The sequence below is a fragment of the Gadus chalcogrammus genome, chromosome 17 (genome assembly GCF_026213295.1).
Source record: "Gadus chalcogrammus isolate NIFS_2021 chromosome 17, NIFS_Gcha_1.0, whole genome shotgun sequence".
NCBI classification, from domain to species: Eukaryota; Metazoa; Chordata; class Actinopteri; order Gadiformes; family Gadidae; genus Gadus; species Gadus chalcogrammus.
In genome coordinates, this window is record NC_079428.1 from 5,019,055 (window position 1) to 5,040,162 (window position 21,108).

At 49.8% G+C, this 21,108-nt stretch overlaps 3 protein-coding genes across 11 annotated transcripts in view; all 3 read right to left on the minus strand.

Annotated features, from left to right (window-relative positions):
- The window catches only part of ntn5 (netrin 5), a 21,782-nt gene extending 9,690 nt beyond the window's left edge, over positions 1-12,092 (minus strand). For both annotated transcript variants that reach the window (XM_056575708.1, XM_056575707.1), the window contains exons 1-3: positions 11,764-12,092; positions 2,578-4,091; positions 1,009-1,197 (exon numbers count right to left, since the gene is read on the minus strand). In XM_056575708.1, coding sequence (XP_056431683.1) covers positions 1,009-1,197; positions 2,578-4,081 — 1,693 coding nt within the window. In that variant the 5' untranslated portion in view covers positions 4,082-4,091; positions 11,764-12,092. The remainder of the gene's footprint in view (positions 1-1,008; positions 1,198-2,577; positions 4,092-11,763) is intronic.
- A 3,562-nt stretch (positions 12,093-15,654) lies between these two features.
- LOC130370164 (zona pellucida sperm-binding protein 3-like) lies at positions 15,655-18,136 on the minus strand. Of its 8 annotated transcripts, XM_056575868.1 has the most exons (6): positions 17,680-18,136; positions 17,217-17,335; positions 16,939-17,027; positions 16,478-16,584; positions 16,052-16,359; positions 15,655-15,929 (listed from the first exon to the last, which is right to left on the minus strand). In XM_056575868.1, exons 1-5 carry the CDS (start codon positions 18,049-18,051, stop codon positions 16,255-16,257), a joined length of 792 nt encoding a protein of 263 aa, XP_056431843.1. In that variant the 5' UTR covers positions 18,052-18,136; the 3' UTR covers positions 15,655-15,929; positions 16,052-16,254. The 8 variants fall into 8 exon arrangements, with proteins under 8 accessions (XP_056431843.1, XP_056431844.1, XP_056431842.1 ...); XM_056575869.1 differs by having other exon boundaries at positions 15,656-16,355; XM_056575867.1 differs by having other exon boundaries at positions 15,656-16,359.
- Positions 18,137-18,166: 30 nt separating this feature from the next.
- Positions 18,167-21,023, minus strand: cnpy4 (canopy FGF signaling regulator 4). Its single transcript, XM_056575900.1, has 6 exons — positions 20,854-21,023; positions 20,348-20,474; positions 20,001-20,097; positions 19,606-19,728; positions 19,136-19,253; positions 18,167-18,879 (listed from the first exon to the last, which is right to left on the minus strand). Exons 1-6 carry the CDS (start codon positions 20,936-20,938, stop codon positions 18,791-18,793), a joined length of 639 nt encoding a protein of 212 aa, XP_056431875.1. The 5' UTR covers positions 20,939-21,023; the 3' UTR covers positions 18,167-18,790.
- Between the last annotated feature and the right edge of the window lie 85 nt (positions 21,024-21,108).

Sequence of the window (21,108 nt, forward strand, 5' to 3'; positions counted from 1 at the left end):
CTAGACTTTGATGGTGGTGTGTGTGTGTGTGTATATACACACATACACACACACTCACACACACACTTGTGTGTCTAGTCCCCGCCTATTAACAGTGGTTATATTGGTCCTGCGGCGGTAAAACAGCAAAACGAGCATTCCGCCGTGTCACAGTCACTTAGGACATGTGACCAGTCAAAGGTCAGGGGTCACAGCAGATGCCAGCCGCAGCTAGCCAGGGGGATTCACAAGTGGCAGCAGTGGAGTCTCACAAGAATGCCTGAGTGTGTGTGTGTGTGTGTGTGTGTGTGTGTGTGTGTGTGTGTGTGTGTGTGTGTGTGTGTGTGTGTGGCGTGCGTGCGTTTGGCGTGCATGTGTGTGTGGGTGTGTGTGTGTTATGCATTCGGGTTTGTGTGCGTGTGTGCTTGTGCATTTGTGTACGTGTGTGTCCATATGTGTGTGGGTTTATGCGTGCATGTGCAAGTGTGTGTGTGTGTGTGAGTACATGCATGTGTGTTTGTGTGTGTGTGTATGTGTGTCCACGTCTGTGTTTGTGCGTGCATGTGTGTGTGTGTTTGTGCGTGCATGTGTGTGTGTGTGTGTCTGTCCGTGGTACCACGCAGGTGTGTATCCCTAACAGGAATAGCTGTGCCCTCTCACAATGTAACCAGCCCATAAACACTGTGGGCTTAAGTCGGGGGACAGGAGTCAAAGCAGCAGAGTGGACATAGTGCTGCGCAGGGAAGAAACACACAAAGACACACACACACACACACAAAACCGCAAGATATGTGTCCACATAAACACTTGGGCTGTGTAATGCTTTGTTTTTCCATTCATATGCAAGGAGATGCATTCATATGAACACACACACACACACACACACACACACACACACACACACACACACACACACACACACACACACACACACACACACACACACACACACACACACACACACACACACACTAACCAAAATGACCCCCCACCCCCCCCCCCCCCCACCCCCACCCAGACGGGCCTCACGTCGGCAGGCCTTGCGGTGGGTGGGGGGCTGGGCGGGGTCGCGGGCGTAGCCCCCCTGGCAGTACTGGCAGTGGCGCCCGGCTGTGTGGTGACGGCACTTCTGGCACACCCCCCCGCTGCGGCGCCCAGACTGCTGGAACACCTCCATGCTGAAGCGACACTTGGAGGAGTGGCCGTTGCACTCACACGCTGAGGAGGGGGAGGAGGGGAGGAGGGGGAGGGGGAGGGGAGGGAGGAGGAGGGAGGGGGAGGGAGGGGAGGAGGGGAGGGAGGGGGAGGGAGGGGGAGGGAGGAGGAGGGGAGGGAGGGGAAGAGGAGGGAGAGGAGGGTGAGGGAGGGGAGGATGAGAGGGGAGGAGGGGAGGGAGGGGAAGAGGAGGGGGAGGAGGGAGGGGGAGAGGAGGGAGAGGAGGGAGAGGAGGGGGGGGGGGTGTGGGGGGAGGAGGGGAGGTAGGGGAAGAGGAGGGGGGTGGGGGAGGGGGAGGGGGGAGGGGGGAGTAGGGGGAGGATGAGGAAAAGGAGAGGAGGGGGAGGAGGAGGAGAGGGAGGGGGAGGAGGAGAAATAAGAAGAGAAAGTGGAAAGGGAATAAAGAGGAGGAGGAGGAGGAGGAGGAGGAGGAGCAGGATAAAGAAGAGAAGAGGAGGAAGAGGAGGATAATGAAGAAGGAGAGGAGGAGGAGGAGGATAATGAAGAAGGAGAGGAGGAGGAGGAGGAGGAGAAGAAGCAGGAGGAGGAAGAGGATCAGGATAATGAGGAGGAAGAGAAAGAGTTAACAGTTAACAACCAAACCTAACAATGCCAGACTTGTTGGTTGTAATGTGAAATCCTCAATAAACCTCAATACACATTAATGACAATTTTGTTCAACATAAGATAATTTCATGATTAATTACTAAACAATTTCAAAAACACTATCACCACTTGTATTTGCATTCTACGCCTTACACCTCTCAAGTCCCTTGAGAGGTGTCTGCATACGCATTACATACATGCATATATATATCAATTTATAGAATTATCTTTGAACTTTGAACAAGATTGAACAGGCAATGCATGGAAGTGCAACAGAGTTTCCAAGACGAAGGCTGTGTATATTTCTTGTTATGACACTTGGGCTGACAGTCTCAATTGCCTGTCAGACAAAAGTCTGCATTTATTCAATCTTCTAAATCCTCTCCTTCTCACGTTTACTAATCTTCTCAGGTTGTCCTATCAATGACAGCAAACACTTCGACGTCTTGTGTTTGAAAGGGAGAAAGAAAACATTGTGCAATAAGCTGTCAAAAGATGGAAATTCCAGGTTCAGAGACCAGCAGTCTTCCCCAGAATTTTGGGTCAACCATCTGGATTTTGTAAAAAATCAAAACATAACCCAGAGGTTACGTTAGACGTAACCAAACCTGCTGAACCCAAATATCCTCCAAAATGTTCCAACCAACGTTGGTTTGCGCTTTTATTGTTGAAAGCGATATGAAACCCGGCCAAATATCAACCCGAGGTTCATCAAACCACACTTACTTAATTAATTAACGTATTATCAACCGGTAGAGGGTGGGAGGGGGAACTTACCGACGCAGGGGTTGGGCTGCGTGGGCGTGGCCCGGTGCCAGGGCCTATCAAAATAAAAGTCCTCGCACACGTCGCAGTCCGGCCCCGCCGTGTGATGCTCGCACACGCACACCGCCCGCCCGTGGTCGTCGCGGCGACACTTGGAGGCGTGGCCGTTGCACTTGCACCGGCCTCCCACCTGCAGGTCGGAGAGCGCCAGAGGGGGCGCCGGGGGCGGGGCCGAGACCCGTGGCGGGGGAGGGGCCAGCTGCATGTTCCCGAAGCCCCTCCCCGCGTGATGATGGTTCCTCCGCCGCCTCAGCTCCCGCCCCCCCCCCTGGTGGTCTCGGCCGCTCTGGCCCTGCTCCACCCTCCAGCGACACCCCGCGCCCGGACACGGGGGCCACTGCGGTTGGTCCTTCTTGCGGCCCCGTTTCCGGCCCTTCCCCGCCCTCGTCTTCGGGGGCGGGGCCTCGTCCCGGCCGAAAACGTCCCCGCCCCCCTCGCCCGTGACGTTGAGCTCCTCCCCCCCCGGGCCCCCCAGGCCCTTGCGGTGCCCCTTCCTGGGGGGCTTCTCCCCCTTGTCCCTCCGGGCCCCCGTCCCGGTGTTCTGCAGCTCCCTCTCCAGATACGTCAGTCCGTTGTCCGACGCCGGCCCCTGGTCCACCTGATCTCCGGCGGCTCCCTGGGAGCCTGCCCTCCAGCCAGGCCCCCCACTCTCCTCCTCCTCGTCCTCTCCATCCCCCACCCCCGGACCGGCCCCCTCCCCCGTCCCTCCCCTCCCCCCGGGCCTGACGGGGCGTCCCGCGCTGGACGCCTGGTGGAACACCACCCGGACGTCGGTGGCCGTCACCCAGTCCTGGAGGGTGGGGCTGTGGTCAAAGTCCACGGAGGACGGCCGCCCGTCCAGGGTGGAGAAGGCCAGCACCGTGCCCCCCCGGTGCTTGGGCAGGGGCCGGGGGTCCGAGCACAGGGGCTCCGTCTCGCGGTGCCGCGTCTGGGCCACGGTGCGGGCCGGCAGGCCGAAGGTCCCGGGACAGTCGCTGGAGTAGTGCTGCATGGGCCGCCACGTCCGCCCGTGGTCCATGGACTTCAGCACCGAGATGGAGAAGGGCTCCGGGGGCGCCCCCTGGTGGCAGAACTGCAGGCTGACGTAGGTGACCTCGAAGCGCCGGCCCAGGGGGAGGGTGATGACCCAGTCCCCGCCCCCGCCGGCCTGGGACCTCCAGCAGCTGAGGTTGTGGGGGTTGTGGAGGTCCGTCAGGGCGCTGGTGACGCCGGCCCCGGGCTCCGGGCGGCGCAGGGAGTTGCCGGCGGTGACGGGGACGCCGTACGCGGCGTTGATGAACTCGGACAGGCAGTGGCGCGGACGCCCGTCATGGTGGTAGCAGGGGTCCTGCGGCGAGGTCCAGCTCAGCGGCGCGTGGGAGAGGGCGGGCGAGAGGAAGGACGGCGGGAGGAAGAGGAGGAGCAGAGGGAGGACCGAGGAGACCAGGCGGGAGGGGGGAAGGGGAAGTGACATCATGTCATCGGGCCTGTGGCAGGGGAAGAAGGAAAGAAAACGAAAGAAAAAAAACGAACGTGAGGAGAAAGCCAAAAAAAGTGATGGATTTATGGCGCGTTTTGAAGCCAAAACAGAGAAGAAAAAGACGTTGCGGGACCACCTGTGTCTTTATTGGAAACACACTGTGTACCCGCTCCACGCATTCCCCTTCATGCGGGGCTTTGTTTGTTAATCCCGCCGTCAAGATGTCATCGCAGCACAACGCAATCTGCAGAACGACCCCGACCGCAGAGCCACGGGCCAGCGCCTCAGAACCCCGCGGCACAAACAGCCTTTAACAACGGATTGATCGTAAAACTCACCCGCCCAACCTATAAAAAACGGGGGGGGCGGTTGAGTGAGGTAGCGGGAGGAGGTGATGGTGAGTGGTGGTGGTGCAGGTGGTGGTGGTGGTGGAGGTGGTGGAGGTGGTGGTGGTGGGTCTGAGTGGACCCTTCTTGGAGGATGACAAAAACCATGTCCGACAGCTGGGGCCAAGAAGAACCATGGACTGGACCGCATCCAGGAGATTTATGACTCTCTCCGGCCCCCCCCACCACCCCCCCACCCCCCCGCCCCATTTCAAATCACTTTACCACCGGTCGGTACACACACACACACACACACACACACACACACACACACACACACACACACACACACACACACACACACACACACACACACACACACACACACACACACACACACACACACACACACGGGCAGGCTGAGAGCCTGAGCTTCATGTACCCAATGGGAACATGTTAGAAATACTTTCAAATAAAGTGGTAGAGAGAGAGAGAGGCTGAGAGAGGATGAGAGAGAGAGAGAGGGAGGACGAGAGAGGATGAGAGAGAGAGAGGGAGGACGAGAGAGGGTGGGTTGGGATGGGAGAGAGAGAGAGAGAGAGAGACGGGAGAGGAGAGGAGAAGGTGGAGGAGAGAGATCCGAGAGTTGGACGGGGAACGGAAAGATTTATGGAGGAGGACTCGTAAACGGCGGTGTGCGTGTTCAGCTCCGCTCGGACACTTCCACCCCACGCTAGGACACAACGGGACACTGTGTCGTCCGCCATGTTAACAAATCACCCCCCCCTCCCCGCCCCCCCAAAGCGCAATTCATCTCCCTGTCACCATCTGATACTGTAGAGGCTTGGGTTCACTTCTCTCCTTTCTGCACGGCAAACAATGGGTGGACGTTCCCCTCGGACAGAACGACGGACTCTGTGGGATCTTTTTCTTGCGTCGTTTGGTTTTCGTTTCACACCGAGGAAAAAAAACATTAAAATACCACAAAAAACAACTGCTGCGTTGACCTCCTTCGGGTCCTGCCTTTCCTCCGCCCAGACCGTCTCTCCCCCGCTGTTCACATGGAGCTCCTCTGCCTATCGATCAGCAGTCTACTCTGTTCTCGTCCGCTACGTCACCCCGGGCGCCCATCGATCACCCACCCTCTCTGCGTCCGCGTCCAGAGAAGAACGACGCCCCTAACTGCTTCCAGATTGACGGGCCTCCTCTAACAAGCGTTTGACACGACAGCCCGGTCAGGCCGGGCCGTGAGAAGACCTAAGAGGACAAGGACGAAGAAGAAGAAGAGGAGGACAAGGACCTAAGAGGACGAGGACGAAGAAGAAGACTCAGACCCTCACGGGGTCTGAGTCATCCGGCTCAGTTAGAACTGAGACCGAAACCCCGAGGCTTACCCGAGGACCAGAGAGGGGACACGGGGTGGGCTTACGGCCAGAGCAGGGGGCAGTCGTGCCACTGCTGTGGCAACCTGGAGCGTCTCCGGACCTCCAGGTGGAGGTGACGATCAGCCTCCACCTCCACCCACACCTCCATCACAACATCACCCCCATTACTTTCACAACCATCAGCCTCTCAACGGCCACCTCGACATTCTCCACCGCCACCACCACCACCACCTTCCCACAACCACCAGCTCCACCTACACCACCGACACAACCCCACTCTTTCACCGCCAACCCCCATGCCACCTTCTCCACCACCTCCTTCTCCACCACCACTGCAACCTACCTAATCCCCACCATCTCCGTCAACACCTCCACCACCTCGTCCACCGCCACTACAACCTTCGTAATCACCGCCACCCCCACCCCCACCACCATCCCCACCACCATCTCTGACCCCAGCATCTCCACCACCACAACCATCATCATCTCCACCACCACCACCATCTCCACCACCACCACCATCTCCACCACCACCACCGATACAGGAGAGAAATTCCAATCCCATCGGCAAACCCGACGGAGGACATAAAAGGCACATCGGGACAACGCCCGTGTTGGGTGTCGTTGCTTGGGCGCGTTGCTAACGGCAACCCCTGTTGCCTACACCACCGCATTCTGGGTGTCCGGTCCGGCTCCCCGGGGCATTCCAGACGGGTCATGACACGCCCCGTGGGAACCAACCCCCCCCCATCGCGCCGCTTGAAGGCGTGTGCCCCTAATTGATAGGTTGATTAATTACCCCTGGAGGGCTCCAGAGGTGTCAGCTGTCCCCGCAATGCCTGGAGGACGAGCGGCAGGGTTTGAAGCCACGCCGTCGGGAGGAAACCCGAGGAAAGGGAAACAGAGGGGGGGGGGGAAAGGTTGCGGGGAGATCTTCTGTAACCTGGGTCGTCGTCCTGGTTCGGGAAGTCGAAGGAGCACTGGTTGTTAATGGACTGTATTTATACAGCGCTTTACAATATTGCCTGACGTTAACCCATTCATGCACACATTCACACGCCGACGGCGGAGTCAACGATAAAAGTCGACCGACCAGCTCGTCGGGAGCAGTTAGGGTTAGGTGCCTTGCTCAGGGACACCGCGACACTCAGCTAGGAGGAGCTGGGGGATCGAACAAGCAACCCTTGCGGTTACCAGCCATCCCGCTCAACCTCCTGAACCACTGCCGCACTGGTTGTTGCTAGTGCCGGCTACACAGCGAGGGGGTCAGAGTTGAAGTTGCAATACGTTTCGCACTCTTGACTCACTGAGACAAAGCAGAGCGCGTCTCGCGTTTGTTTTGCTAATGTTACCACTTAAATTAGCTTGACCGCTCTGAATAAACAAAAGAAAAGCCAGGCCAGGCATTCATCATCCATCTTGTGAAGGATTGCTTGAGATATCCTTGTGGTGGATGGTCGAAAATAATATTTAGATTAGAATATATAGTTCAATCGTCTCTAAACAAGCCTCCGCTCAACCCAGACGCGGTCGGTGGCGCAACTTTCCAGCGTAAGAGCGAGGGTAGAGTTGAGGATTACGGTCCGGTTTGTTTAACATTCTTACACTCACGTCACGTGTATTTATACTACTCCTTCACCGCCCTTTAACTCCAGCCGACTCCAAGAGCCTCGGATGGAACGAGACAGCGCACCATTCCCCCCCCTTACCACCGTTCCTTGGTTTAACAAGAAGGGAAACCTAGTGACGGTCCCACTTTGCGGCTGACTTTGATCCACTTGGATCCGCTAGTGGCCACTTGGATCTACTAGTGGCCACTTGGATCCACTAGTGGCCACTTGGATCCACTAGTGGCCACTTGGATCCACTAGTGGCCACTTGGATCCACTTGGATCAACTAGTGCCCACTTGGATTGCCTAGTGCCTAGTGGCCACTTTAATCCACAAGGGACCACTCAGACTTGTCATTGGTGGGGTTATGTTAGCTAATTAACCTCTCGTCTCACTACAGCTTCTATAATGGATAGATTCCCCTTCTGAGACCCCCCCCCCCCCCCCCCTCCCCTAGGTCGGATCCACATTCTCTGGGCCGAAACCGGATCATCCCTTTGGCACCTCTACTGTAACCGGTTGGATATGGTATCAAGGTCCTTCCCCCCCCACCCGGCCCCCTTCTCACACAGACCCCCTGCTGCCTTCCATAAATTCCCACAGCCGGCATGTCGGAAGAACGTGGAAGTGCTGCGGAACTCTCTGCTAATGCGCTGCCTGGACATCTCTGACATCCAGGACGCGCTTGTAAAATAATGTCGTTATTGCAGATGCAACCAAAATCGACAGCCATGTTCGAGACTTGACTCGAGAATAATTATTGAATATATTATATAATATATATATAATTTTTATATGACAACATAAAAAAATAATAAATATATTTGAAAAATTATCCAAAAAATAAAAAGACCCAAACCAGAACTATTGCCCGCGTACATCAGGCCTGCAACTCGATAGTGTTGGTGATGGGGCTCGACCAACCGAGCGCCCCCAGCCGCACGGTTCAGCTTCAAACGCAGCTCTGCCCAGTCTGGCCCGGAGCTACAGGCTCACATACGCGCCAGCATCCTCTCCGTTTATGTTCACAGCGGCGAGGAACCTCGCGACCCACGGCGCGCCGCTCCGGTTCACACCGGGACCACCCGCCCGGGACCACCACTACCACATGTTTAGAAGAATAAAACCCACTTTGAAGGTCAACGAAGCCGTTCTTTATCGTTTCAACATCACTTTTTTGATTTGTTTCTACACGGCCCCAGAAAAAGAATAAGAAGGGGGGGGGGGGGGGGGGGGTAGTCGAGTGTAGGAGGTCAGAGAGATGCTGTAATGTGTGGAGAGGGAGCGCGGGGGAGTTGATGGTCCTGGGAACGGACGTGGGAACGGAGTGGCGGGGGGATGAGCTCAGTAACAGTGGAGGATAAACGAGGATTAGATAGGTGTGCTGTCTGGGCGCTCTCTTTCCCCCGCTGTTATCGTGTAATGAACACCGGGCCTGAGGAGGTGAGCGTGGTATGGGACGGCCGGGGAGCCCGTGCGGTCATGAGCACTGTTTTCCGGAGTGTTGCTTTAGAGTCCTTCCAATTTCCAGCGTGTGGCCACGACGGAGGAGTCAGTTCATTAGAGACGCACTGAGCAGATGGCCAGACACCCAGAGCAGCTTGGGTTAACACATCGCGAGGGGGTTATAAAGAAAATAATGAGAGTTGTATGAAAGCGAAATGGGGTACGATTTTCTTTTTCATCCCCCCTTTGTTTTGATTAAATTTGGTTTTGATTTGAGTCTCATGGTTCCGATTTTAATTACATTGTGGGGGCTGGGGATTGAGTCAATGGTTTGTTGGCTTTCAGGCCATTGCTATAGATCAAAACGCATGGAAACCACGAGACTCCGTCACACTCTAATGTAGGAGCATAAAGCTTTGGGGCACAAAAATGGTAGACTGCAGCTTTAAAGAAACAATGAAAAACTGTGATGACATGAACACTACAAATATAAAGAGAATATTAACCGGCCAATCTTAAAAGAGGCATACGACTAAATATAAACGCAAAGACAGAAGTAGACCTACTACGTCGTGAGTTGTTGTGACTGAAAGGTCACAAGGGTCACGGGGGGACGGGACGGGGGCTAAACACTATACCTGTTGTCTACTCTTGGCCCTATATTTCACCCGGTGCGGGTCTTGCTGCCTGTGCTGGGGGTGGGGGGGGGGGGGGTCCCGTTATGTGGTGAGCAGATGAGCTGGATATGGAGCCGTCCCACACATTTTAACATTCCTCGTCATGGCCAAAACGCTCCGTGTCCAGGAAGGATACCACCGTGTCGGCCAAGAGGCCCTCGCAGAGAGAGGGATGAAACCAGAGCACAGATTCTGAACTATTACTTCTGAAGATAAATGCGCAAGTCTTTTTGGGTGGAGATCAAAATAAACAAGGGTCACGGTTGCTTTTTGTGGATGCGTGCGTAATCATGTTATGTTATTTTTAAACCAATTACAGAGATGGGGGGGGGGGGTCTTCTAAATGTAGGCCTTACTGTTTGCAAATCCTGGTTCAGATCCCGCGAGACACACAGTAGCCCCTTGGCTTTAAATACATCTGATCAATATAATCTCCGTCGTAGAATCTCGTATCGTCACATCCGCCGCTCTGGCGCACCTGCTGGCACGCGTCACTCTAATGACACCTTTGTTCATTTCCAATTGTTCCTCACCACCCCACCCACCCCCCCTAAAGCACGTCTGAAATACAACACTGGGACCTGGTTGGGAAGAAGGGAAAGGCTATGTATATATACCCTAACCCCCCCGTCCGTCCGTCCGTCCTCTCAAACGGCATTCCGGCTGTGTCTGTGCTGCCGCGGAGGAGCGCATTCCTGGAGCGCAGGTTTACGCGCTATCTTCTGGTTTAACAGCATTCTGCAACTGTCATGAAACACACTAAATAGATTATAGCCACTGTTTCGCTTTTTTTTTTTACACCGTCACCTGTGGGAAAGGGAATACCCATGGGTCGGGGTGCAGGTTTAGTCCTATATGGGATAGGCTGACAATGCGTGGAAACGGGTGCCTAAACAACTCGAGTTTATTTGGCTGGTCTTTGCGTAGTAGTTCTCCCTGCATAGAGTGCATATGTCCTTGATATTTGAAGGAGAATACTTAGGCCTACTTTAACACCACACACACACCCACACCCACACACACACACACACACACACACACACACACACACACACTTTTCCTCCCACGCTGTACCTCCTCACACACAAATTGGCAGAGCCCGTTCCATTAAGGTTTTGTTTAAAACGGCGGAGTGGTTGAGCAACAGATGGGAATAGAGTGGTTTTAAGTTTTAATGTTCTAATGACGCAGATGCCAGCTCCAGCCGCAGAAAACAAATGAAAAACTTTCCTCAGGGCAGTTTGTTTTGTGTCAAATTAATGCATTTAAAATGTTAAACCCTACATGCCAACACCAAATGAGTTCTCTGTGTTGTTATTCTTTTAATTGTATTCCAACAAACTTGGGCTCAGGCTATAAACAGGGTTTCTTTAAACAGGGCCCGATGAAATTAATCTCAGTGGTTTATTTAAAACCGCGGGCTCTATTTATATTGTAACAGCCATGTGGCCCATGGCTGTAAGTCACAGGATAAAAAACAAACACCAAAACTATGAGTCCGTGGTTTCTTGGATTTGGATTCTCTTCAAATAATAATATCAATAACATTAATGAGAAATATTTACTGTAGGACCAGATATTGTGTTTGGGGCGCTTTAACGTTGATTCATGTGTGCACGGTTCATTAAGTACTAATTGGTGTAATTAGGCTGCATAGTTGCGGTAGGCCTAATTCAGATTATTGTGTGGTTAGCCCCCCGAAGCGACGGGTTTCAATGGAAGGATAATTGCATACCAATTGCATAATGTCTGTAATCAGACAGTATCATTATTTACTATGTTAACGTTGGCCCAACACCAATTTTATGAGCGCATCAATATCCATTAAATCTACTGGCGTTTAAAATGTAGTTAAAAGTCCTGAATGAAGTTCAGTCAAACTCCAGTATTTAGTGCAGTACTTAAAGCCATCTCGATATGGAGCTGTAGGGGTGTGACTGACATTAAACTTCAAACATCTAGAATCAGATATTGAAATAACTGCAACAAATAAAAAGTATACATATACACGCATAATAACAATAATCAATCAATCAGTAGGCGAGTCCAACACATGTATTTTCGAATCAACAAAAGACTGAATCCACAACGCGGACTACAGAAGCCTTTCGCTTATTTTGCCATTCTAGATTTAAATCCAATAAATAGGCTTTGCACAAAGCTCGAGGGGTGATGAAAAAAAGATAAGTACAAGTCGGCGCCATCAATTAAAGGATAAAACGTGTTCCACTCACCATGTGAACCAAAAGTAATCCCTCTCTGCTCAATTGCGGTCATGCGCTTGTCTCAGGCAATAAAGCGACCGCCGCAGGACAGCAGCAGCGAGTGTGGGCGAGATTCCCCGAGTGGGACGGCAGCAAGTGTGTGTGCTGAAGTCCCGGAGCAGGACAGCAGCAACAAGTGTGTGCGGTAGTCCCGAAGTGGAACGGCGGCTGCGAGTGTGCGGGAGTCACGGAGTGGGACAGCGGCAGCAGCGGGGCTGAGCGCTGGGATCCGCGTACGATAGGAGGCGTCCCATCCCTGACGTAGACATATGAGGCCTACAACACACACACACACACACACACACACACACACACACACACACACACACACACACACACACACACACACACACACACACACACACACACACACACACACACACACACACACACACACACACATCTGCCAACTGGCCTTTAGGCTGGGTAAGAGGGAACGACTTGATCTCCCGCCCCTCGGGTTCATTATTGGAAGTGGCGGGCACTTTGACGGAGGCAGGGAGAAAAGGCTGGAGACTCTCGCCGTTATTAGGAGATCCGTGCTCGCCCTGAAATAATTAACCACCGGCCATTTCTTTCTTCCAATTAGATCATTGGAGAAGAGGAGAGGGGGGTGGGGGACCTCTTGTTAATCGACAAGTGGATCGTTCTCAGATGTGCTCGTGCGGAGAAACAAAAACTGATACAGATGGAAAAGGCTGCGTGCGTGCGTTTGAGAGAGAATGGGTGCGCGTGTGTGTGTGTGTGTGTGTGTGTGTGTGTGTGTGTGTGTGTGTGTGTGTGTGTGTGTGTGTGTGTGTGTGTGTGTGTGTGTGTGTGTACGCGTGCATATTCAAAACAAAGAAAATACTAAGGTAAAGGATAATGGGAAGATTGGGGCACGGCAGAAAAGGGAAAGTTTCCCAGGGAAAACTATAAAACTGATTGATGACTTCCCAGCAGGAATGCTTCCCCCAGGTGTGTGTGTCAAGTAGTTACCGACTCGTTGGGAAATGCTATCCTTGGAAACAGGACAAGTGCAATAAAGTCAATTGAAGAAATGGCACGTTTGCGCGTCAATATCTCCCTCCTTGGCATCGCGAACACAAAGGCGTGTGTGTGTGCAGCGCGCCCCGGGCTAGGGCTGAGATAAGTGTGGGCGTTCAATTATCGATTGGAATAACAAAATGCGTTTGGATACCAGACCGATAGCATAACCCCCTCGCCTATAAATTATAGGCTTATAATAAACGATAAACACAGTCAACGGGTGAGGGACCCAGTGCCAGAATGTTTCGCCCTGCAGCGTGTAGGCTTAACAAAGGGAGGTGGAATCATAACAAATAGAAGCGCAATTATACACTCATGCACTCAGCATCATCCGCCTGTTACGGAACTGGAGCGCATTTCACAAGACAACGGTGTCTGAATTTGACGGATTGCCTCCATAATAAAATATGGAGACCAAATCGCAACAATGTGCCGTTGTTGTGAGTAAGCCAATGTCAGGTAAGGCCCATAGAACCCATAGGGAACATGGGAGATTTGCTCTCATTTCTCTTTATAGGCCTGCTAATGATGTCATTTTATAATGTGCGTGTGTGTGTGTGGATTCTGAAAATATTTAACTGCATTAAACAGTCAGTTCTCACTTCTGAGGCACATGTCTGAGGCGACCGACGACGCCTCCATGTGTATATTTTAGGGGAACTGCATATAAACATAACGATTTTCATTCAAAATCGCTTCCCACCACCGGACCTCAGGCCAAAATCGTTAAGGGATTTTGCGACACACACACACACACACACACACACACACACACACACACACACACACACACACACACACACACACACACACACACACACACACACACACACACACACACACACACACACGCACACACACACACACACACACACACACCCCTTTGACGGGAAATTCGAAGACATGTAAACAATCACCCCATTTCTCTTCCCGGGAGTCCGCCAAAGGGCTTCACACAGCTAATCTAAAGGTTAAGCGCGATCAGTATGGACGGGGCCCACATGTCGGAATTAAGTTAGATCGATGCTTTGCGCCTCTGGATCAGAAAGTAGATATATGGAACGGACATGGAAACAAAATAAAGGCTACAATTAAAATAAATAAATAAATGAATGAATTCAATAGCCTTAATCAATAAAGCGCCCCCAGATCAAGCCTATTTATTTAAATGCACGCCTTATAATAATAAACAATTACAGACGAGTGTTAAATTAATAATAATAATTTGAACAGGCCTCAGACTGCAGACACAAATCGGTCGTTTTTGGCGCAGGTGTTTGTTTGACGAGGACGAGGTGAGCAGAGAGGTGCCTCACACACACACACACACACACACACACACACACACACACACACACACACACACACACACACACACACACACACACACACACACACACACACACACACACACACACACATACCGGAGGCTGCGCACATTCATCGCGGAAAAAAACTAAAAATAAGGCCAAAATAAACAAAATAATTCATCATTCTGAGTACAGACCTAATTGTGGATACAATATCGCTTTGTTAATGCTCTTGCTGAGGGCCTAATAGTTGCCTATACTACAGGTGATCTTTATTAACTCTTGTGGTCGTTTGCCAACCAACAGTTACATGCAGGTTCACTAAATATATAACACAGTAATATACCCTTGAACAATAGGCTCTGTTTTATTTAATGAATTCACCATTTAGGCAACATATCGAAATTTGGTTGAATGGGCCAAATAATAATACTATATTACTACTGTAAATAATTAAATAAACAAAATAAAGTGGCTAATTACAACAGGCCCGTTTAAATAAGGATGTTTAAACGTGGCCGGACGCTTACTGATTGCACCATATTAGGCCTACAACAACGATTAATAGATAGACCATTCATATGTAACATTTTGGTAAATTGCAAAAAACAAACAAAGAGGATCAGTCCTACGTGTGAGCAGCCCAGTGTGAGTCCGGACTGATGGGAGGCGAAGGCCCCGGAGCGGCCGTCAGGAGACCTGGGGGGCGGTTGGCTGGTGGAGGTCCGGCCGGGTGCTGGTGTACAGTGAGCTCCCTCCCTTGGGACCCCCGCCTCGAACGGGCCCGTCCGCCCGCGGTGGGATGTTGTTACTGGGGAAGAAACACGCACAGCTGGGAGATGTAGGGTCGATGTGCTGGTCATGGACAAGTAGTCTACAAGTGTTAAATTCAGTCCCCGTATCCACGTTGAATGCACCGCATGTTGGCTACGACCAGACAACGCACCATTTTATTTGCTTCAACTATATCTCTATACATCTTTGCATATTTGACACATTTTTTCATCCTATCCCAAGAAGGCGTCTTATTTAAAGGCCATTTTCAATAAGATAATTTAAAATCATCATCGTTTATTGTCCCACACAACCTGTCAACATCACTATGGCATCTCGGTTTTAGGCCTATTTATTATTTATTATATAAATTGGCTATTTCAGAGCGTTTTCGTTCCGTCTTTCCGAGTCTGATTGTGTGGCAAAAAATCCCCCAAAACCGCCCGGAGCTCGGCTGCTCCGAGCTCCAGAGGATAGCCTATATAGGCCTATCCCATGAGGAGGGCTCGATGTAAACTACGCACCAGCGAATCAGAGTTTGTGTAGCCTAGATAATTGTCACACATTGCACAATTTAATAGTTTAATTTAGTGTATTTTATTTTACCGGCATTGTATCTTTAATTGTTTTAGAAGATACCAGACCGAAATAAATGAACAGTAATGATAGTTTAAACTATTAACGTTAATCATTCAATAATTATTATTTTCGTTGTCCTCTAGGCACTGATTCCAAAATGATTGACTATCTTCTGTTTAAAATATGAACCAGATTAGGCTTATATTGACAAAAAAAAAATAGGTCGGCTATTTTAACCTGAAACATTTATGACGTTTATTCAAGGGACATATTTTAGCGGCCTAAAAATAGAGAATATATTGTTATTTATTTAAATAAGCAGCAGTCAATTGGCCTACTGGAAAAAAAACGTTTGGATTTATTTCATTTTCCATGGTTGCCAATCGTCCATGAGAGAACATAAATGGGCCCAAGCTGGTCTCCTTATGCCACTCTGGAAATAAACTGAGAAAAAGATATACAGATCCACAGTTGAATGCTAAACTGGAAGAAATAAATATTAAAATTCATTCATCCTCTTTAATGGAGCAGTTTCTGTAACACATGTGGAAATCAATCTTTAATACCGTTTCGCCGTAGCCTTTGTTTGGTGCATTACTGCCCTCTGGCGGCGGGTCTTATTTGGTGCATTACTGCACTCTGAAGGCGGGTCTTATTTGGTGCATTACTGCCCTCTGGTGGCGGGTCCTTTTTGGTGCATTACTGCCCTCTGGTGGCGGGTCTTGTTTGGTGCATTACTGCCCTCTGGTGGCCGGTCTTGTTTGGTCCATTACTGCCCTCTGGTGGCGGGTCTTGGTACTTCGTGAGAGAAATGTCTCATCCGTCCCCCAGTTCCAACAGACCGAGGCGTCCCCGTCTGCTGACCTCCAACTATCTTATGGAGACGAATGGATAATGTTGCATTGATAAACTTTCATGCATTACAGGCTAGGTGTACTTTAACAAAACTATTTAAATGATCATAAAGTCTATAACCTTACACTTGCACCCACCCATCTTTTGTTGACGCAAGAGAGGATTTCCACAAATGTCTCATGGCATGGGGTAAAAAAGGTAGCCCCCTCCTTTTTGTGATCTTTTTCCCAAAAATCGTCTTTTTCTAATACATCAATAATCAGACTGTCAGAAAGATTGACATATTTTAACCCATGCAAAGTATTAAACAATTCCAAATGTTTGAAAACGATATCGAAACATCAACATATAGCATCGGAATTGAATCGAAAGGGGGCAGCAACAACCCTGATCTAGTTAGGCTTGAATTACCCCTAGTCTATGAAGATGTACAGAAGGATAAAACTCTCTCCGGGGGCCAGAGGCAACTAGAATGCAAACAGTGGCTTGTTATTCCTCTTCAAAAGCGAATGCAAACCAATGTACAATGAGGTGCTTGGGTTTGGTTCTTCCAGATGGAATAGTGTGTTCCACCAAACGGAGTGAAAGCTGCCCTGACCTGAGCCGGATTTGGAGGTGGAAGGCCAGAAGCGGGGAACCACTGGGGCCCGGGAGTGTTTTAGAGGACCGCTACTTACCCCATACCTCCTAATGATGACAAAAACAGAACTACATCACCCATAATGCATCAGCAAGTATCAAGTCAGTCAGAAAAAAAAAAAAGACTAGTAAGTTGTACTACTATATGCTGGAAGTGAAATGTTGGTTTAACTTTTATTTTGGCCTCGCTCCATTTGGGGTCATTAATTGTATAACGATTCTATTTATTTGACTCACCGTTTATAAATACAGTGTACTGGAACAGCCAGGGAGGGAGTTGGAGGGAGCTGTCCAGCTTCAGCGGGAGGAGGAGAGTAGACCAGCAGGTTGCTGAAGACAATGTTGTCATCTGATATCTGGTGAAAAAATGAATCCAAAAACATCCACCAGGCTGCTATTCATGTGAATAAAAAAAAAGAAAGTTCCCAATATTGTTATCGCCTTTTCTACTTGGGTCCTGCCTGAGGTCACTGGTATTCAGGTGTGGATTGTTTAACCTTGTTCCTAGTTTAGTGTAATGATCCATGATTGGTTTAGTTTATTAAAATCACTGTTGTGTTCTACATTATCCGTGAAAGCATTGTTCAACTCAACTGGCCATCAGACATGATCAACTAAGATTCCTCACGAACGAAGTGTAAACAAACGTGTGAAACTTTATGGCATCAAACACTAATTTCAATAGTCCTGACAGTCTTACCATTAGTTTCGTGCCACACTCTCCATGCTGGGCTCGGAAGGTGTAAGCCCCCTTTCCACTGGCCTCTGCCTGGCAACGGCTCTGTGATTGGACCACAGGGCCAAGGTTCAGGCGTTTAGGGTCAACGGGGAACCCCAGACCAAAAGCGTCCGCCTTCTCCTCCACCACCGTCACCTCCATACTGTCCTGAAGGCACTTCACCCAAACGCCGTCCTGAGACTTTTTTTCAAGGGCGGCCAGCTCGGAGAAGGTCATGAAAAGGGACTTTGATTGGTAGCTGTAGCACGCGACCGGCAGCCATTTAAACACCAGCAGGACTACGTGGAGAGAAAGCGGTGACATTGCGGTGGTGAACGGAAAAGGTTTCTCCATTAGGGAAGATCCTTAGGCCAAAAGGAACCATCCAGAATGAGAACAAATGGGATCTGTTTGGGTCGTTTGACACACCTGAAATCAATCACACACAATCAAGCATTTTTTTTAACTCTTTTTTAAAACTTTTAATGACATGGTATTTAGTGTCGGAACAGTTTGACACAGTTGTATGTTCGTCAATTAATTGCCTATAAAAGTGCCACCAAGTAATCATTTTGAAAGGCAGAATAACAAGCATAACAAATATAAAAATACTGCAATAATGATGTAAAACTGTACATAAGGCACATGTCTGAAATTCCTCAGAAAAAAATACTGAGCAACATTAGTGTAAAATAATACTGAAATGGACAACAATAAAAAATCGTAGAAAAGTGTCCCAATTAGTTGCATAAAGTTAGGCTACAGTCTGTTGTGCAGGTATAAAGCCTTATTGGATGAACATGAATGGGCTTTCAAAAAGACAGCAAGTTTATACCTCATGAAAGTCAGAGCTATTGTGCAGTTTGGACGTCCGGCCAGGCCAATATTACAACCATGGCTTCTCATGTAAACTCATGTCATCCTATTTTAGAGATACTTTTCCCTTTCGGGATAACATTGAGGAAGGGAGGAAGGAGTAAGAACAGGCAGGGGCACAGCCTAGGGTCAAGGGTCAAAGGTCAAAGGTCAAAGGTCAAACAGAGGCGTTGTGTAGTCCGGAGTGTGATCGTGATCATCATCATCATCATCATCATCACAGTTCCCCAGCGTCATGTGACGTGGTCTTCTCCTCCTCCACTGCTTTGGCCCCCAGTTCTCCCTTCCACACCTCCTCCAGACACTCTGAGACCGGGAGGAAGCACGCAGGGTCACATGACAGCCACGTATCGGCCACAGATCTCAACTGGCCGATAACGACCAAATTATGTGAAACGGATACTAAACGGATATTATTTACAACGTTATTTGTGCTACTTTATAGAAAGAATGCACTCAGCTGTTAATATCAATTTCGACCTGAAGTAGCTTAGGAGTATCGGCTGTTACATCAAACGTCGGTGTGTGTATAGGGTTGGGGTTGGGGTTGAGGGGGGTGTACCTAGGTCGGGGGGGCTGAGGACGTGGGTCTGACACAGGAACCTCTCCAGTCGCTGGTCCTGGTGGTGGAAGTACCAGTCCTCCACCACCTCCTCGTACTCCTCCAGCATCGTCTCACACTGGACGCACACGCGTATACACACACACGTGTACAAAAATATGAATTGATTTCAAATGGTGGTTGCTTTAAAATTTGCTTTAAATCTTTAAAGTGCAGTGTGTACGCCCTAGTGGGAATCAAACCTACACCCTGTCAATGCCATAAAGAGTATGATGTTGGGCTTGGTCAAAAAAACAATCTCACACACACAGACACAGACACAGACACAGACACACACACACACACACACACACACACCAAGAATATACACGACATAGACAAGTTGAAGTTCATGCGGTGGCCATACACACACCTGATAAGTTACAGACCAGTGAAGGGCTTCATGTTTCCCCACACCCACGTGAACACACCTGTTTCTTCAGGTCAGAGACCTCCACGGAGGGCTCGTCCCACAGCTCGTACGGCAGCCCGAGGTCCACCTTCACCCCCTTGTGGACCAGGTTCTTCAGCGTGGTCATGGTCTGACTGGCGCCCTGTCACACACACAGACACCCACAGACACAGACACAGACACACACAGACACCCACACACACACGAGAGTTTAGCGGCCTCCAATTTTGATGCATTTATGCTTATTGGTCTAGGCTTATTATGTGATTGCCAAATGAAGCAATAAGCATTTATACACACACACACACACACACACACACACACACACACACACACACACACACACACACACACACACACACACACACACACACACACACACACACACACACACACACACACACACACACACACCTTGGCATAGCGTAGGCTGCCCGGTCTCTCAGCGTGGATGTTGTACTGAAGGATTCCCTCACAGATGTTGTCCACCGCCTCAGTCAGCCTCGTTTCCCTGGCAACGCAACGCGTCAACAATAAGGCTCCCTCATCAATAATGACAAGTAGATGATTACTGTAGCATCATAGTTCAGATGAGTTGAGGTGTTGACAGTGTTCAAGTCATCACATAGAGATAAATAAACGATCTACTCATGTATACCATTGGCAACCATTACTGGCTAGGGAAGGTGTTTTTTACACTTGGAGGTAGGAGGACAACTTCTACCATGACAGCTGTATAGACATGGCCCCGACGAACTTACGAGGCGTTGTATTTTATCTTGCGTCTTCTTTTGCCAGTGTCCAGCACCTCTCCAAGCTCAAATACCTCTTTTGATCGGGCAGTCTTCTCCAGCGACGCCTGAAGCTCCATAGTGAGGAACTTACACACTGGTCGTGGAGAAGAGGGAACACAGACCAAGCAACTTTAGGACGAATGGCCGAGGAGGAGTACGTAAGTGGCCCAGAGCCATATGACACTGTCACTCAGCATGATGAACAGATGCACATCTCCGCAAAACTTTTTTGCACACTTATCCCATGTCTCTTAGTAGTCAGACAGAGATAGAGATAGAGACAGAAACAGGCAAAAATCCACACAATAATAGTAATAACATAGGTTTCCGTGAATGCATGACGTTTTTCTTGTGTTTAATTGTGGAACTATTTTGAAGTGAGGCTCTTCCACATAAAAACCGATGTGTGGATTAAGAAAAGGGGGGTGGTCTGGCGATACTTTCTACATGTCCAAAACTATAAAGTGGTTTACCTTCACATTTGTTCGGCAGTCTCTCGTCCTGGTCTGCCCTAGTGAAACTGCAGACCACCAATATAGTCAACCATATGAAGCCCATTTTTACTGTTCCGTTGACAAAAAGAGAAATGAAGAGGACTTGTCCACATAGGCACGTTTGTTACTGCGCATGCGCAGCAGCCGTATTTTAAGGCATAACTAAATGATTTCCGATTGTCATTTAAAGAGCAGCGTCGATTGACGAAAAGATCGATCAATAGCTCTGAATGC

Excerpts from the sequence above, each read along its gene's own strand:
- LOC130370164 (XM_056575868.1), bottom strand. The coding sequence starts at position 18,051 with ATGGAGAAACCTTTTCCGTTCACCACCGCAATGTCACCGCTTTCTCTC. Across the intron at positions 17,336-17,679 it reads AGTGTGGCACGAAACTAATG|ATATCAGATGACAACATTGT; the intron begins GTAAGACTGTCA and ends TTTTTTCACCAG. Across the intron at positions 17,028-17,216 it reads GTACACTGTATTTATAAACG|GAGGTATGGGGTAAGTAGCG; the intron begins GTGAGTCAAATA and ends TGTCATCATTAG.
- cnpy4 (XM_056575900.1), bottom strand. The coding sequence starts at position 20,938 with ATGGGCTTCATATGGTTGACTATATTGGTGGTCTGCAGTTTCACTAGG. Across the intron at positions 20,098-20,347 it reads AAGATAAAATACAACGCCTC|GGAAACGAGGCTGACTGAGG; the intron begins GTAAGTTCGTCG and ends TTGCGTTGCCAG. Across the intron at positions 19,729-20,000 it reads GCAGCCTACGCTATGCCAAG|GGCGCCAGTCAGACCATGAC; the intron begins GTGTGTGTGTGT and ends TGTGTGTGACAG.